This window comes from Schistocerca americana, chromosome 1 (genome assembly GCF_021461395.2).
Source record: "Schistocerca americana isolate TAMUIC-IGC-003095 chromosome 1, iqSchAmer2.1, whole genome shotgun sequence".
NCBI classification, from domain to species: Eukaryota; Metazoa; Arthropoda; class Insecta; order Orthoptera; family Acrididae; genus Schistocerca; species Schistocerca americana.
The window spans coordinates 795,126,036-795,142,194 of record NC_060119.1 but is presented as its reverse complement, the minus strand read 5'-3'; the positions used below and the strand labels follow the sequence as shown (position 1 = coordinate 795,142,194).

General features: G+C 38.6%; 1 protein-coding gene across 1 annotated transcript in view; it reads left to right on the top strand.

The window, feature by feature from the left end:
* The window catches only part of LOC124612532 (U-scoloptoxin(05)-Sm1a), a 115,097-nt gene that overhangs the window by 97,070 nt on the left and 1,868 nt on the right, over nt 1–16,159 (top strand). Inside the window, exon 2 of the mRNA XM_047140798.1 lies at nt 11,712–11,867. Within this exon, the coding sequence (XP_046996754.1) occupies nt 11,712–11,867 (156 nt within the window). The remainder of the gene's footprint in view (nt 1–11,711; nt 11,868–16,159) is intronic.

The following is a 16,159-nucleotide window of genomic DNA, read 5'->3' as shown; positions in this document are numbered from 1 at the left end:
TGGTGAATAACTTAATTGTGCATCGAACACGAACGACATACCCGCCTTTTACAGCACACCAGATCTGCGGTGGCTGAACATTCCATGGATTGCGGGAAAATCAAGATACTGGCTGCAGCCTCATGCTTCGGTGGTGAAGGAAGTATGGAAATACAATTAGCAAACAACCTAGCCAACGGACAAATCTTGGAAACCACTCAGTTCACGTCTACGCTCTCCGAGCAATTATTGCTCTTTGTCTTCATTGCCTGGCATCCCAACAAATGCCAGCCATTTTAAATCGTCCAGGTAGTGCTATTGCGTCAAGTAGTTTAAATACCGCCAGCAACTCATTTTCAGGATGGCTGTAAGATTTTCAGCCGAAATATCGGAAGCAGTGATGATATTATTCCGGATGCACGCCAGAAAGATGATGGAATATTGTATCGGTCGAGAAAAATTTAAGAAACACTATTAAGAAAAATGGTTGACAAAAACGTGAGAGTGAACTAGAGATAGCAACAACGTTTCCATGTAGAGGGAAAGTCATGGACAGTGTTCCTTGGGATTCTTGTGCTATGGTATTAGGATAACAGCGCCCTAGGGCAGAAAAATCATCGACAGGCATTTGACTATGTGAACGATGCTGTAGTGGCCAGACATCCATGTCTTGCTGAGATGGAAGTTCTCTTTCAATACCACAGCACACCTTCACATACCTCTCAGATATGGTTCTCAGCGATTCCTTTCTGTTTCCAAACGTGAAGAAATGGCTGCGTGGATGATAGTTCACATCCAGCAATGAAGCTGAAATTGAAGACGTAAGCTCCTCTTTGCCGTAGAGGAGAAATCCCATTTTCGAGAGGGCAAGAAAAAGTTGGAGACGCATGATACTAAAAATATTAATTTACAGGACAGTCATGTTGCGAAAATATCATTTTTTAGCCGAGGAACTTTCTATATGTCTTACACATATGGAGAGCCAGATGGATTTAACTTGTTACTTAATATGCAAGGTGGTCGGAAACAGTGTGAAAAGTCTGAAAGGGTGTTGTGCTGAGAAATAGCTGTTAAGAAAAAAATTCCATACGTCGTCCTGTTAGCAGGTTAATTATCATTGGCGTTAGCCAATCGGGTCATTGTCCTCGCAGATTCAATCCCTTTCATGCACTACATCTGCAGGTCCGTTATTTATCACTTGTTGAAATGCTCATTACCAGCTAAAATGTGCCATTTTCGAAAGTGATCAGTTTAAGATAGTTGCGCAAAAGCTATGTTTGTTCAATTTGAGGTAACAAACGTAGAACGCAGCACCATTTGTGACAGGCTGCTTGAATTTGTGCACTACCGCCGATTGGCAAACTTCAGTACTAACTAAGTGGAAAATGGTGCAACGTATCGAATTCTTTCCTTTACAATTATTTCTCAGCACAAATTACCGTGCAACACCCATAAAAGCTTTGCAGACTGTTTCTGAGTCCGCTGTATAATTGTATAAAAGTAACAGTACATCCTTCAGTTATCTTGTACCTCTACACCCCCACCCCCATCCCCCACCCCCCACCCTCCGCGCCATGTTGTACATCAATCAAAATTGTATGCAGCATCTAGTGAGTGACTGATTGCTCTCTCTCTCTCTCTCTCTCTCTCTCTCTCTCTCTCTCTCTCTCTCTCGTGTCCTTGCTATCAATATCAAGTGAGGTGGTGCAGTGTTTAACACACTGGATTTGTAATTCAGAAGCAGGGGTTCAACTTCCCCACCTACAGTCCATATTTAGATTTTTTGTGAGTACCCTAATCTGCTTACCGTGGTGACCAAGGCAACTCCTAACAACAAATTTTCTTCCTCATATACATTGCTTCCTAGCTTGTGCTTCACCTCCAATTACAAGGGAATTTCAAGGAATAAGTTACACATTATGATGACAGGCCAAGTAACTTTTATTGAATGCTGCATTACACTTCGTAGTAACACAGACACATAAACAGCAATTGGAATGGTCTATCAGTCGTGCAGTTCCTTGACCATAGAAATCTGCTTGTCGGTCACACAGCCACTGGAGAACCACTGTGAACATCCTCATGGTTCAAAAATCTCCACAGAGCGAGGTGGCGCAGTGGTTAGCACACTGGACTCGCATTCGGGAGGACGACGGTTCAATCCCGTCTCCAACCATCCTGATTTAGGTTTTCCGTGATTTCCCTAAATCATTTCAGGCAAATGCCGGGATGGTTCCTTTGAAAGGGCATGGCCAATTTCCTTCCCAATCCTTCCCTAACCCGAGCTTGCGCTCTGTCTCTACTGACCTCGTTGTTGACGGGACGTTAAACACTAACCACCACCACCACCAAAAATCTCTTTCCCCACAGATGTTCTTTCAGCTTGCCAAGAGACGGAAATTGCTTGGTGCCAATCAGCATCACTCACATCTGTTCAACCTTGGTCAGATTGTTGCCATCATTTCAGTACTGCTGGACGTAACATTGCCAAAATTCATGGTGAATGTATGTGCAGTTTAGACATTTTGCAAACAGGGATTGTAATGTCCCACTTAGTTCAACTTGGAGCAGATTTCCAGCTGCTATGCCATTTCAGTCATCCATTGGGATGCACCTGTTATCTGTACAGCAGCAGAACTGTACCTGCAGGAAACCCAGAACATGTACTGTCTTCTGACAATGTACCACTCTTGTTGCACACGATATCAGTGTGGGATGAGACGTGTAACTTGCTTTCTGAAGTACCTCAACGTGTTGTTGGTGACGGAGCATTAAATCCTAAGTTTCGTTCATTTCAGACTGATGGGCAGTTACAATCACAGTATTCTAACTGAAAGTTTTTAAATAGTCTTATTACTATATACTACTGATAATATACACAATGCAGCAAAAATAATTTCCGTGCTGGGGAGGGAATCTCCCACATTCAGAAAGACAATAAAAATCTAAGGAGGCAAGTAAGAATCAAAGTCCTCTGCTACTTAGAAGTACTTGTGGTGTAGCTTTAAAAAACAGAGTGGTCAAGTAGCATCTTTTACTGAACACACATCTTTGAAGCAGTTAACAAAAAATTGTCATTGCAGGTGGAATCTGATTAAATTCTTGCAAAATTTCTTTCATCGGTTGTTCAGAAGTTCCAAATCAGCATGTGTAGACCCTAGGGAAAAATCAACAGAGTAAAACCCTGTGAAAAAGGCACCCATAGGTGTATTTCATAAATACATTTTCAAAAAAATATAGAAGTTATTTCTTCTCAAAGGTGTTTGTTATGTCACAACATTTATTTTGGTACAAGAGACAAATATGTTCTGTAGTTATCCGTATGAAGATTTAAGGTCAGTCCAATGTCAGTATCGGATGCCTGGTAAAACTACCAGAAGGGGACTCTCATAATATTTATGAAGTGTATCCACAGCATCTCAATAAATAAATAAACTAAGTTTCTCGTCAATTCAACAGTGTTCATAAAAAGGGTAGGCATAAAGCTAACAATCATCACCTCGAAACTCAAGCTGCTATGATGAAACCTGGTGATGATCTCAGTCCTTCTTTACGTATTCACCCTACAATGCATTTTTCCAGATGATTGATGACTAGGCGAAGACCCTTGCTTGCACAGGATATGCTCCACCTTGAAAAGCACATCATTGTTCTGTAAGTGGCAGCCACACAATGACTTCTTCATCTGAGGAAAGAAGTCATACAGTGCCATGCCAGGAGAATGAAGAGGTTGAGCCAAGTTTGACATCCCAAAGAATCATCATGAGTAACTGTGTTGTACACATTTAGCTGGTTATGGTTGTCAAGCGAAACCACCACCTTGGTGGACACCTTCCCACAACACTTCATCTTGACAGCCTCCCATAACACTGTCTGGAGATTTTGATAGTGTGCTTCTGTGTGATACAAACCTTATGAGCGTAATCTGTTGGGACCATGTCACAGCAGTCCCAAAAAGCACTTCATCACCTTGCCTGATGATGATTGGATCTTCACATGTTTCTACTTCTTGCTTTGCTTCTTTTCTCAGGGTCATATGATGTATTGGTGATGATTAGAGGGCTAGATATATCCTCTAGATTGGTCCAACACTGCTGCAACATTTCTGCTGCTGCCTTGGCTCAGCAGGCATTTTAATGCGTATGAGCAGTCATAGTATCCAGCGGACAGCGATCTTTGTCATGCTCAAAATCCCATGAAATATGATAAAAACTGATCCGTGGCTGATTTTCCGATTTCCTTTATCACCGCAGTTGTGATACACCAGTCTTTGAGCAACAGCACCTCCACGTCTCTTGCAATTCCAAGTTCTTCACAGTGTGATGGTCTACCACTTCACTGTTTGTTCATCTTTCGGACTTCGTGGAGAACCATGGATTCAACTCCACCAAATAACCACTGTGTCATATGATGAGGAATTGTTACCGTATACTTCCACCAACTCAGCAGGGATTGTTACAACATTGTTTCGTATCAAATGCAGAAAACTAAACTCTCTTCGATATGATAATTGAATTTTGACTATCTGTCATATGAAGTGTTTCTAAATTCTCATTACATGTTTGGAGGGCTTCTACACTTGCTTTTAGTACTTAAGCATAAACCAGAAACAGTGGCTTATTTTTTGAATAGTACAGCAGAAGGTGTAGAATAAGGCGAAACTTAAAACAAATCTTGTTGGTTTCCAAACACGTGATTAGAAATGTTTTTAAAATGAAGATCCATATTTTGTAGTAGAATTACAAAATCACTTTCATGCATATGAAGCCATTCATAGGAGATATTATTACCTGTAGCTGTCACATTTGCTTACCAACAGCATGCAAATCTACACTTTGCTATGATGTGGTTCTATTGGCAGGCAGTACCGTTCTTGAGAAGGGACTGTACAAATGTACAGAAGAGTTATTGGTGACAGCTGACACACTACAATCAAACTCTGTAATGTGTACCTGACAAGCTCCATACAATTTAGATCTGCAGGCCTTGGTGCCTATTCTGTTCCGTGATTATCTTCACTTGTGAAACATTCATTCGTTTGAGTAGGTGTGTATGAATGTGAGTTATCACTACCAGAAGAAGTCTGGACTAAATACATTCTGAAAACATTCCCATTTGGTTGCAATACTTTATCTCTGTACTACTGGGCATTAGCTGTGCTCCTCGGGCCACCAATGAAGATAAAAAACTTTTTATGCTGATGCAGCTTGATGCCTCCCCAGACTAGCACCACACAAACATCACCAAACCACAGTGTTCCTAGGATTTCTACTGTCATGCAGATATTCCTGCATTTCTTAGAATGTTTGACATGCCTAAGGGTGCTTGAGGATTCAGTTTTGCAAAAGAGGATGGATGGGAAATTTGTTGCATATCTCATCAGAAGACAACTCTGTGCACACAATGAAAGATAAAAAAGAATGACTGAGATATTATGAATCTAATATATTGGTTCTCATTACCTTATGTGTTTATTCAAAGGACAGCATACACCCTACTTTTCTATTCACTGTACTGATATAATTTCACTTTGTAGGAAATTTTGATAATCATTTACATTCACCTTTCCTACTTCCATTTTCCTAATTTTCTGGTTCTGCTTAAGTTTTTGAAACTAACATAATAGGGACTTTGTAACTAAGTCAAATTTTGAAGAACAATAGCAGAAACACAGTGATTTACATCAACAGGAAAGTATTGTAAAACAATATATTTCATCATCTTGTAGGTGCCAGATGGTAAGTTACTGTCACTCTAGTGATTGTTTAGTTTGTAACCAACTAAATAATCTGGTAATAATACTCAATGCTAACCAATTTTTAATAGGAACAGGATGCTGCGCATAATTATCTTTTGTCTGTTTGGAAGAGAGCACAGCTAACAGGTGTCTGCAAGAAGGATGGCAAGTTATACACAAATACCATTAACATCCATATGTTGTAGAATCTTAGAGCATAGTCTGAACTCAAAAAACGTTGCTTATATGAAACCCAAACTGCAATTTTATCATGTGACAGCCTGAAAAGTTAGGGAACAAAGTAGTTTCAGCAAAACACTTACGCAGCATATCCCAGAATGTTGCTCATGTGAATGGAACCAAATAAATCTAACTGAGGATATTGAACGTATACAAAGAAAGGCAACAAGAGTGGTGATACAGTACTTTGACACATGAGACAGTATCACAGAATTGTTGAAAAACCTGACTTGACACTTTCTTGAAAATAGATACCAACTATCCCACAAAATCCCGCTTACAAAATTCCAGTAATTTGTATTGAATGAGGAATCTGGGAATATACTACTGCCTCATATGTATTGCTCTTCTGGGGAGTGCAAAGACAAGATTAGAGTAATTATGTGTGCACAGAGCCATTTAAACAGTCATTTTTCACAGCGTCAGATGCACATGCAACAGGAACAAACCCTAGTACGTGGTGGAGTGGGAAGTACCTCAGTCATTCACTTCTGGTGTTTGCAGAGTTATGGGTGTAAATGTAGATATATTGCCTGCAATAAACTTCAATCCCAACCTAGGAAGCACACAAGATCATTGAATTTAAAGTGAATGTAAAGGTTGTGATGATCATTGTTCTGTGTAATTGTTAGAGGAATAATTTTAGCTTTCAAAAACACTTTATAGCTGGAAATTTTACATTATAAAAACATGAAAGGTAAAGGTAAATTTCTCTGAGTTGAGTAACATGAGAGTAATTTACACCCTGCTCTCCTTACCTACATCCTACTGACGTACTGTACTATTGCCTTTGTTTGACAATAAGAAGTAACCCTGTCGGATAACCACAGGTCTCACAAAAGCACAGGTGAATGCCCCCACTGTCCTGTATCTGTGGCATGCTGCTCGTTTCCAGCAGCTGTATGCCTGTGTAACAGTGTATCATGACACAAACAACCTGGTGTAAAACGAAATGTGGTTCATCTGACCAGGTGACATGGGCTAATCTCAATTACCCTGGGAACATTTAGTAATCATTTGCTACTTAGCCCAGGCTCAGCAGTGTGCACTGAACAGTGTGCTACAAAACACTTGTGCATGCACAATTCACTGCCTATGTGATTTACATAACATTTTGCTTTGGGGCATGGATGTCCTACAGCTTGTCACCTGTTCATGGTTTCACCGTCTTTCATCAACTGACCAGCTTTGTAATTTCCAAGAAATTCGTTACCAGGTGCTGGGCCACAACACTCTACCCTTTATCAAAGTAACTTATAACAGTGGAGTCGGCCATTTTCAACCCATGTTGTTGCCGGAATGATTACCTATTGGTTCCTGCTCCACTTAAATACTTTCCTTGCTGTGTCACATGCCTGCAATGCCACCAGCTGGCATTCGGTCTCGTGATGGGCAGTGGTAACAGTTTGGCTTATCAGCGTATGCAGAGACAACTTAGATTAGTCAATGACGTATACCAACTGGGAATAGATTGAAAATTAATGTGTGTAACAATATTTACATAAAATTACAGCAGAGCGTCGATTATCCGAACGACCGCTTAACCGAACGACCGCTTAATCAAACTGTGTACGCGCTCGCACCTGTTACTCTCCCGCCCTACCGTCCATCATCCCCCTCACTCCCAAACCAAGTTTCTCACAGTAGTCGCTCACTGGGCCACCGCTGGCAGAACATTGCTTCTAATGGCGCTGCTGACCGGCCAAGCCGCCAGTCGCTGTGTTTCAACAATCAGCACACTTCTGTCTGCTTGGCACTGGCAGTAGAAGTAGCGGCAGTATCAAAGCTGTTCACAGCAACAGCTGCGCCAGCTTTAGGGTTGAGGCATGCCGCTCCACGCACTTTGAAGGATTGCGCGCTCCCAAGAAGAACTTCTCACGGTGCAAACAGTCACCTTCTGTTCTATGTTACGACCACTTGTGTACTGCTGCGTGAAGAAGTGAACTTGACAATACAAAATGCTTAAACGTAAACGTGTTGTCCTTTCTACGAGGGGCAAGTATGAGATTATTACTATATATTCCTACTGAAGTTGCCTTTGTATGTTACTTTGTAATACTAAAAGAGATGCCTGTTTTTATGAATAAATTTACTGTACAGTACTTCTTTTTGGCAAATAAACATGTACAGTTCGATTATCCAAACAAACCAGTTTTCCGAACACCCATGTCCCCCAATTACTTCGGATAATCGACGCTCTACTGTACAAAGTAACTACAGTAAATTACGTTTATTATAAAACAGACTTATCATATAACATACTGTATAATATAAAACAGGTATATCACATGATATACTTGTAGGTCCCACACTCCCCTGTGCCTGACAGTGGAGCCCCATGGCTTTGAAATTGATTGTAATTAAAGTGTAAAGCAATAAATAAAGCTCTAAGAGTATAGAAATATGGGGAATAAACAGTGTTTATTGCTGCTGTAAAAAGATTAGCAACTGATGTCCCCCACTACTCCTGTCACTAGGGAAGCTACAAGATTTTTGGCTAACACCCTGGAACAAAAGCATATTGCCCAGAGATTGCTTGCCACAGCCAAGAGATTTGTTACTGAAAAGAAACGAATTTTGAAAGCCGGACAGAGATACTGGAAGAACTGAAGCTGTGAGGATGTGTTGTCAGTTTTATCTGGGTAGGTTAGTTGGTTGCCTGTGATAAACAAGGATCCAAGCTAGAGCACCATTTCAGCACATACTTTGCCTGATTTTTGTTTTGTTCTTAAATCACATATGTTGTGCCTAAAGCAGTGATGGTAGATATAGTTGATTGATGGAATAATATTCAGTTGGAAAATATGAGAATAATTATTTTTATGGGGAACATGAAATAAAATCCTAGTGATATAGACACACACTGTTCATGTAGTAATAAGATCAATCAGCCACACTCTTCAGTGATAAATAAAGGCTTCAGAGAAACAATGAGCTCCTTTCAAGGTTGTTTATCAAAGCCACCTGCACAGGCTCTATTACTCGTGCTGCTATTAATATATTAAAGTTGTTTAATGCCCCACAGAATGTTATGAAAGTTGTATTGCTCTGGCATTTGGTCACAAATAAAGTAAAATATGAATGAGGTGATGGGAGGATGACACTTTGCTATTTGTCCCAGAAAGATGGTATGTGGATGAAGTACATTTAAATCTTTGATAGTTTTAAGATGTATCCCTTAAATAGGATGGTTGGATCAAAAGTATAATAGTTGTGGTTTTTTTTTTTTTTTTTTTTTTTTTTTTTTTTTTTTTTTTTTTTTTTTTTTTTACACCGGTTGCATTAAAAAAGTAATCATGTGCTTCTGTCTACACGTGAGCCCAGTAAAATTGAAATAAAAAATATCTAAGAGAGCCACAAAACATATTGATAGCATCCATGACACTGATGTTTCTTGGCAAATTCTTTCTTTCTAGAGATTGTAGGTGTAAAAAGTGTATGAGCAGATGTGTGAGGCAGATCTAGAAAGAGATCAAAGTCACATATACAAAATATTTGTAGAAATCGGCGTGTATTTCAGAACTAACAGTAATCCCAACAAAATTAATACCATTCAAGTTTTTTTAGCTTTTTTAAATAAATTGTATTGGTTGCTTTATGTACAAATACAACAGCTTGCAATCAGTCCCGATATTATCTAGCATACTTTCAACTTTCTTCCTTCCACACAAAAATTTATGGAAACTTAGGGATTAAATTAATGCCGCACAGACATGACTTGATGTTTCTGTGTAGTGTTACAATGCTTTCTTTCAAATTTTCTTAAACGTTATCCTTTGCCAGAGGAGAATCGTTACCATCATGCAGTGAATTGCCCTCATTAGTTTGCACTACATAATTTCCTGTAACTTATGCATCTCCCTTGATAAAGTTAGTTTTTTACTTAATGTTAACTCATTTTTTTACACATTTATATTTTTCTTCTTGTGCCAAAGAATTAATCTTGTTAGCTTAGGATAAAGCATTAATTGTTTGTTAATAATTGTTTGTTTGTTTACAGTAACAAACTATTCTGTATGTATATCCTGTTTTTTGGTTTTCATTGATGCGTTTCATTTATATAAAGATTGCAACAATGCTGCAATCATCTTTTTTGTAAGACAGGAATAACAGGAAATATAGATACCACTACATCACTGAACATGTATTTATACTGATGAGCCAAAATGTTATGACCACCTGCTTAATAGCTTGTTTGTATGTCTTTGGAACAAAATACATCATTGTAAGTATTTAGAGGCATGTGCCATTAGATGTTTATGCACAGGTCATGTAATTCATGCAAATAATGGGCTGCTGCTTTGCGTACACGGTGTTAGCACCCAATAGCGACCCCGATGGGTTCCATAGGACTTCCATCAGGCGAATTTGGTTGTCAAGACATCAACGTGAGTTCACTATAATGCTCCTCAAACCACTGTAACATGGTTCTGGCTCTGAGACATGGATAGTTATACTGCTGAAAGATGACATCACCATCAGAGAAGACATCAAGCATGAAGGGGCGCAGATGGTTCACAGCTATCAGCAAGTCTTTGATTGTTACCACAGATCTCATGCAAGCACATGAGAATGTCTTTCATAGCATAATACTGCTTCCACCAGTCTGCGTCCCTGGCACGATGCGCATTTCAAGCCACCGTTCACCTTGATGAGGGCATTTCTAGAGACAACCAGCGACCTAGTTTAGCAAAAGTGCAATTCACCCAAGGGGCCTACACGTTTCCATTGATTGACAGTCCTGATGGTCCCATGCCCACTGCAATCATCATTAGTAATGTTGTTGGGTCAACATGTGAACATGTAGGTGTCATCTGCTGCGGAGCTCTATGTTCAAAATGTACGATGAACGTGTGCTCCAAAACACTTGTGAGTACACCATCATTGTGTTCTTTCAGCAGATGTGCCACAGATCACCATCTATCCTACTCTGTAGATTGGACAAGTCTCCAAATTGCATGTTCCATGAAGAGTTATGGACATCCAACCATTAGTGCCTGGTGGTAGTTTCACTGTCCTTCTACCTCTTTCCATAGATGCTTATGATAATAGCATGTGAACATTCGACCAGCTTCACCATTTTTGTGGTACTTATTCACAGGCTCTGCGTATGAATAAACTGCCCTTTGTCAAAGTCACTTACCTTAATGGATTTCCCCATTTGCAGCACATACCCTCACTAGGGTGATCCCTCCCCATTGGCGTCTGTTTCGTTTACATACTTTTGTTACCATTTCACCTGTTTCAGTGCCACCAGGTGGTATCCAGCATCATGGTGGGCAATGGTCATAATGTTAATTAGCATATCATTGTATATTTGTTAGCCTTGTATGAACTGTCTGTTCACTGTGGTACATTCAGCAATTTCTGATGAATATATCTTGCTTAAACTTCTCATTTTAAAAGAAATTCACGAATGTGCATCTGTTTCTGGATCATGTCAGTATGTAATCTACAACTCGGACACACTGCCACATCGAGCATATTCAGTTACAGTTTATCTTTGGTGGTTTATATTATTTGTAGTTCACTAATGGTACTTGCTGTTCGTAGATTCTTAGTAATATATTGCTTCAGTTTGTAACAGCTGTTCAGAGTTCAATCTGAAGTATATTTTTTTCTGGTTTAGAATAGAAAGTATTGATTAATGTGATATATTCCATAACATAAAATAAACCAGAGGAAATGATATGAAATAAGTTTCACTTCAAATTGTTTAAGTGTGGGTAACTGACTTTGAAGTGTTTTGTTACAGCATCTGCAATCTGGTGCTACCAGTGCCGTAGCACTGACCATAAAGACCCTTTTCAATGTGGAGAGTACATGACGTCAGACATCAGCATTGAGCCCCTGGATTGTAAAGCTGTGTACAATGCTCAGTACTGTGTCAAACAAACTGGTCGCTTTGAAGGTGCTAAGAAAATTTTTAGTTACATACTAACAATCAACTAACACCAAAAATGGGATGGGTTACTAACTGCTTAATGTAACAGTTTTGCTGTAGACTATCAATTTTAAATAATCAACCACAAATGTTAATTAGGTATAATTTTGCATTTATAGTGCTGGCATTACTGTTTGAATGAGGTGTAAAAGTTGAGTCAATAAAAACATATTACATGTAAGGGAAATGGAGGCATATCAGAAAGAAACACAGTACTGGTATTCAACAGTGCATACAGTGAAAGGCATGAATGATCACACAAGGTCACCCACAAAAATCAGGTCTGAAAGTGACATCCAGAGTGAGTGATTAAACAGAGCTAAGCAAAAGAAGGAAATGCTGAAAAGAGAGAGAGAGAGAGAGAGAGATATCCAAGATATTTTATTTAATACTGTATTAAAACAATGTTAGTAATCATTAGTGATGAGTAAAGGTGCCCCATGCATTTCAGCCGAGATGTATGTGAAGAATAAATGTATCACATGTGAAAGGGGTCACAAACCAAAATTACTGACGGATACATGGCATTTTGAGTGGACCAAATAAACAGATGTCGTTTTTGCAGAAAATGCTCTAGCAGCAGAAAATGCTCTAGCAGCTAAGCTATTAAAGTACACCTCACTGCCTGACACAAGATTTCAATTTGCCAGTCTCTGTTCCCACTTTTACACATTTCTGAGAAGTTCTTCTGCATTACTTATTGCAGAAGCAGTGCAAAAATGTCATTCTGGAAACAAAATTTTTGCTGTGACTACATTGTTGTCTATTGTAAGCTTCCTCAGAGGTTGCAGTCCACAAACGTTTGTGGTAGAATATCTTCTGAATTGTAGGAGAGAGATACTGGCACATGGGAACTTCAGGTGAGGCTATGAGGCACTGTTAGGGTGATAACTGCTAAATCCACTCCGGCACACAGTATGTTTGTAAGTGAATTTTATTACAGGATACAGTCTGCTACACTCTCTGATGTTTATTCTGGTCCCAAATCCTTTTCAGCAGGATGTTTCATTTCTCTCAGTATACGAAAATAGTCATGTCAATTCTGAAGTAGTTTGTTGGTATTGTCTGATAATACACTTTATTGTTGTTAAGTTGACATGAATACACAAATATGATTGTATTGTTCACATGCTGCCATGGACACAGTACAGGCAATAAGTTGTTATCAGTGTTCATCAACTGAAAACATAGAATGTGCAGATAATGTAATTCATGAAAGTTCCCTTAGCCCTCACAGTTGTGATGGGATATTTGAAGCCATGTGCTGCATTAAAACAACTGGTTTCTTTGAAGGTAAGTTACATGAGCAGAGTAATGAGTGATTATGTTGATTTATATTCAGAATATCTTTTGAATGCTCATTGTTACAGTTAGTTTAGGCTGTTACTAATTATTATTGTTGTTGTTGTTGTTGTTGTTGTGGAATATGACTTTGCTTTATTATGAAGTGTGAGTACTGATGTTTCTTCACTGGCTGTACTTTTTTGACATCCCTTGTAGTTCAGTTATTTTGCTCTTCTACATTTTAAAACAGTTTTATAATACCTCTCCAGAAGGTGCATGATCTTATAATATTGTGTAGCTCCTTCCCACTTTTATAGACATCAAGCTAGTAGTTGCATGTGCATTATTCTTTAAGCACATTGTCTACTGTAATCCATATTAAATATAGTTTCCATCTGTGAACAACTGCTGTTTGTAGTTGTCTGTTTTTTGTGATGGAATTAAAAAAAAATATCCTGAAAATACTGAGAAAAGAATGGATTACTCTCCACGTGACAGACATGCCCTACTAAGGTCCATCTGCATCTACACTCGTGCTCCCTTGGGGTAATGCTGGCTTCTTAGTTCTTATCAGGACAGCCTGCTAAGTTCATATTAATTTTACGTACTTAAAGGTTTTCATAAAGCTTTTTGGTAACTTACTGTTCTGATTTTATATGTTAGAGGTGTTTTCCTTCAGTTCCCATATTCATCAAATGATAAACAAACTGCCTCCTCATGTCAACTTTTTACTACTCATTTCTTTGGCCATGTCAGCCATAGTCAGAATGTACTCGATTAAATGGTTCGTTAGGATTGCTGTCTGTGATTCAGCTAATGTTCCACATTTCATATTATTGTGACTGTCAGAATTGCAGCTAGTGATCAAAGATAACATCTACACAATGTTACCATTGGGTAAGCTATAAAGTCACATGTGTGATATAATATACATAATTATCAGTTTTAGTGTAGTCAGTTGTGGCTATTACACTAAGGTGAGGAAAAGCAATTTAATTTAATGATGAAAAATTTTATGCTCTGCTATTGTGCACTTTTAATTTTTGTGTATTACACCATATGATAAGTGTGATAGACCATGTAATAGCTATGCTGTAAGAACAAATTTCATGTGAATAAAGTCTTTTTCTTGCAGTAAGAATGACACACACACACACACACACACACACACACACACACACACACACACACACACACACACACACTCTTTAGGAGTTTTCACTCATGCAGTATTTCAGTAACTCAGTTTCAAAATAAACTCAGTTCCCTACTCTGATTTCAACAAAAGACTTTTTGGAGATTTTCCATATGACTATTGCCACTGTCTTCCAAAATTGAATTTGGTTGTGTCCTAAACCTCAGACTGATATGGGAGTGAATGCAAAGTACAATAATTCTGCAAAACTTTTACCTGCTAATTTGGAGAGAACTATATAACAGACAGTTAACATGACATCCATGAACAAAACTTGATTTAGTATTGTGTGTTTTAATGGCTTTGAATTAAAATGTAGTACACTGAAATGATGTGATTCCATGAATTTCAGGATTTTTTGCACCCCCTTCCTGAACTGGCACACATCGTAGAGAATGTGTCAGCCACAAAATTCATTTACACCTGAGTGTATGTCTGAGACCCCAATCCTTTAATTGTAATTATGCTATTTTCTTCCACATCCATTACCCCACAATGTTTGTCCCCCACCAAGGTGTATGGGAATCACTCAGAGGAACTGGCAAAAGTAAATGGCTTAAAGTATTGTTGTATTTCAAAACTGAACTTCAACAGAGTGCAAGCCACCAAATGTGGTACTATTTCTTTTGTTATTAATATACCGTATTCTGGTTGTTAGTGAATACTTCAGCTTATGAGCATGTAGAACTATAGTAAAAGTTATATGTTGGTGCATCCAGATTTATCATCTGCTGATTCACATGCGACAAGTGTGTTTTTTAAAATGCACGCTTCCGTCAGCTCTTGTCAGCAGTTATAATGCTGTATGGTGTTTGTGATTTACAAATTAGGCATAAGTGTTATAAGTCTTAAGTCTCAAAATAATGGTAAAAATAAAGAGAGTTGCAGTGAAGGTGGATTGTGCAACTACATAAATTATGAGAAAGAAAATATTAGGTTTGCATCAATAAATATATATTATGGTTGAACACCTATCTCATTTTATAGAAATTGTTCTCTGAATACTCTCATAAGCTTAAGGAAGTAAAGTACTTGGAACCAACAGAAATGTAATATAATTAAGAACTGCAGTGAAGTTAACTGAGGCTTGTGTATCTCCATTCTTAAATTACAGAATGTGATGTCACCTGAAATGGGTCGTAGACTGAAACATCCACTGCTATTTTTTCTTTGTTGTGGAGAGACTACATTTCACTGATGTTGATTCTCATATTTGCAAGTTGTGAGGCAGTGAAGTTATTATACTGCTGTAAATAATGATCAATATTATCTAGAGCTCATGAGTGACATATTTGACATATACTACTGGCAACTTCACTAAGCCAGCAAGTTATTCTTAATACTCCCTTTGCAGAAAAGTTACAGGTCTGGTTTTTTCTTATTTCTGAGTTTGTAATACTAAAAAGGAACAAATGTTGTTTTTATGTTATCTGGTGTGTGTGTGTGTGTGTGTGTGTGTGTGTGTGTGTGTGTGTGTGTGTGTGTGTGTGCACCCTTGAAGTGACCTTGGCCATGTTTCCACATAAACTCACTAGGTGGTATGGCTGTGCATAATAATGCACTGTTTGAGTTCTCGATGCATTAGCTGTAGTGTCACAATGGATGTTGACAGTGAGCAAAGAGTGAACATTAAGTTCTGCGTGAAGCTCTGGGAAACCCCTAGTGAAACATGGACAGTGATTAAGCAAACATAAGCAAGGGAGGCACTTTCAAGAAGTCATGTTTTCAAGTGGCACTACAGATTTCATGAAGGCAGAGATTCAGTGCAAGATGATCCCAG